Genomic DNA, 3,118 nt, shown 5'->3' on the forward strand with positions numbered 1-3,118 from the left:
CGTCTGTGTAGTGTTACGTTTCCCAAGAACACAAATGGAAAGTCTGTTTATTAACTGGATGAGAGAAGTGTCTCAAAGACACTTGAAGTGTGTTAATGAAGGTAAGTGGGGATGGCAGCCTAGTATTTTTTTGTTCTTTCGTACTCGCGATGACATTAACCAGAGTTTGAACACAGATCTAGTTTTAGATACAGGTACTACAGACCTAATGAAGGGAGCTAGATTTTTATCAAAATCAGCACATTTTTAAGATTATGAACCAGTGTTATGTTTAATGATCTATATAAGCAATTTCTATATGAAGAATGTTATAAACTGCTTATTATAAGCTACAAAAATTGTGAAACAGCTTATAAGGGAAAATAAAATTTTAAGTTAAAACAAGGAAACTCTCTCTTGGTCTGAGATTACATATATTGTGCTTAATGGCAGAGTAGGGCATTGTCTTTAACATATACTGACGAACTTCTTAAAATAGAAATCTAACGGAATAAAAGACATATAAGCAAAGTATCAGTTAAAACTAAAGTCAAAAGAGAACTGGTTTCTCCAGCACGCAGCATATACAATACAGTTTTCCTAGAAATGGTTAATAATTTAAAAGTAAGAGATATATCCAACTCACTAGAGATTTATCGGGATAAACTCCAGCTCTCAGCAGAGATGCCTTCCAGCTGTCTACATCCTCCTGTGAGTCGCATGCCAGCTCGAGGAAGCGATAGTCTTTGTATACATTCCTGGAGTTAAAAAAAAAAAAAAAAAATTGTGCTTTTAGTTTTGAACCAATTTCAAAATGATTTTTTATCGCTGCAGACAATGATGATACAAATGGCAGTCCAGACAGATAGTTCTCTCACAGTCACTGGAGAAAGACAAAAGCAATTCATCATAATTAAAATAATTAGCAAATTCCTATGTGTATATAATTAAAAAAAAAAAACCCTCACATTAAAGCATCCAGTCACCTGTACTGTAAGCAATAAGAAGTAAAGGAAATACAAATGGTCTCGATGTCATACCCTGGGTGCCAACTGATAGGGGGCTGTCCCCAGGGGAGTGGGTTTGCTATTGCCTAGTAATTAGATCAATTTTCTGAAGCTATTTTACAAGTCTAAATGGCCTGTAAAACTTTAAAATGCATGGCAATCATCTTATAAACCTAAAATACTATGCTAGATTCAAAACAGAAATGTTCATCAATATTGTGAAAAGGAAAGAACATTAACCAGTGTGGATCAGACTTTAACCAGTATTTAACTGGGACGATACTATAATTTTAAATCTATTTTCTAATGATAAACTAATACATAAGGTGTAATACATGCCTATTTGGAAAAAAACGGAAAGTAGGTAAAAGTAGAAAAATAGCGACAATCCTCTATTTTTCACTATTTACCAATAACCTGCGCTCTTTATACTCCTGTTGATGTGTTTTTCACAGTTGAGTTTGTATCTCTATCAATTCTGTGTCCTTTTCCACTTGCTTTTATATCACAGTCATCAACTTATGCCACCTCTTTATAAGCATCAAGTTCTAATGACAATATTTACTAATATAAATGTAGAGTCATTTACTTAATCTCCTAATATTAGACAAGTAATTTTCTTTCACAATCATCAATAACACTTAAATGAATATTTTTATCCATAAGCCTTCGTCACATTTGCTACTATTATTTTCTGAGGATAGATTCCAATAAATAGAGTTACAGGATCGAAATTAAGATCATGTTTTAAGACACCGATACACATTTCCAGCCGCCTTCCCAGAAAAGGTGATCCAGTGTAGACCGATACCAGCAGTGTACACGACTAATAATCTTTTTCTCTTCTTATTCTCTCCCGAGGTCTCCCGTCCGTGCCTAAGGACCTCGGTTCACACCCACACGCGTCGGCTCACAGGTGTCTATCTCCGGTCCAGACCTGCCCTAGGTTCATACCACCTGTTGACTTCTCCACTCGCGGGTCTCAAAGGCACCTTGAATGAATGACCGAATTGGTGATTCCTAACTTGGTGTTCCCATTTCACACAGCAGCAGTGAAATCCAGATACTCTCGGGGGGCATCTTCCACACCTTCCGCTCTCTCATACTCCTCTCCCATTCTACCACCGGAAAGCAGACTTCCTGAATATCGACCACCATCTTATTATCATCTCTCTCGGACGATTACAACAGCCTCCTCGATGGTCTCCCAGCATCACATGTCCCCTTTAAATTTGCTCTCCTCACTGAATCCCCGTCATGTTCTTAAAATGTGAATCGAGTGTTTTCACCCCTGGCATAAAACACTAATAGCTACCTGCTTTGGGGACAAGACCACACTCCCGATGACACGATGGCCCTCAAAGCCCTGCCCGGCCTGGTCCACCATTACCACGCTCTCCAGTTTCTTTTCACGTGCCGCTCCCCTTGCCCTGCGGCCCTGTCTGCTCCAGCCACACTGGCCCTCTCCCTCCAGCGGGCCATGCTTCCTCCCCAGCTCTCCGAGTACGCGGCTCTCTCTGCCTGCAGCTCTTTCCTCCCCTCATGGCACGGTTAACTGCTACTCCTTCTCGGGACCTGAGCGCCGTCATCGCGTCCTCGGACCCCACTTCCCTGCCACCCCTACAAGTCAGCTCCTCTCTCAGACATGTTTCCTATTTACTTTTCCTTCATAGCATTAATGACATGTGTTTACAGAATTAAGTGTGAGTTTCTTTTTTCTCTCTTTCTTATCATTTGATAATGGCCGTCTTCCCAACTAGCCCATAAACAACATTTGGACAAAGATTGTATCTTTTTTAAGCTCATCATTATATCCCCCAGGAGATTCTGGGAAACTGTAATCATGTTTATTTCTTGCCATAGCTATACGTTTGAGTTCTGTCATTTTGACATATGCTTTTAAAAAAATTCTCTTTACTGTTTCCTTTAGGTAGTGTGAGAAATGAACTATCTTTTTTTTGTTTCTATATTGTTTAGTGGTTTTCAGGTCTACAGGTAAATGATTATTTTTTAGTTTTTCAAATAATTCTTAAATTCCTTTTTGTATATATGCAATTCAGGAATTCTTTAATACGTCAGGAATAAAATTATAATTCCTGATGTATTGAAGAATTTAGAAGCTTTTACTTTCT

At 38.6% G+C, this 3,118-nt stretch overlaps 1 protein-coding gene across 2 annotated transcripts in view; it reads right to left on the reverse strand.

Annotated features, from left to right (window-relative positions):
* DNM3 (dynamin 3) overlaps positions 1 to 3,118 on the reverse strand; it is a 412,790-nt gene that overhangs the window by 89,625 nt on the left and 320,047 nt on the right. For both annotated transcript variants that reach the window (XM_011371704.2, XM_011371705.2), the window contains one exon: positions 626 to 737. In XM_011371704.2, coding sequence (XP_011370006.1) covers positions 626 to 737 — 112 coding nt within the window. The remainder of the gene's footprint in view (positions 1 to 625; positions 738 to 3,118) is intronic.

The sequence above is a fragment of the Pteropus vampyrus genome, unplaced genomic scaffold (genome assembly GCF_000151845.1).
Source record: "Pteropus vampyrus isolate Shadow unplaced genomic scaffold, Pvam_2.0 Scaffold194, whole genome shotgun sequence".
In the NCBI taxonomy this organism is placed as follows: Eukaryota; Metazoa; Chordata; class Mammalia; order Chiroptera; family Pteropodidae; genus Pteropus; species Pteropus vampyrus.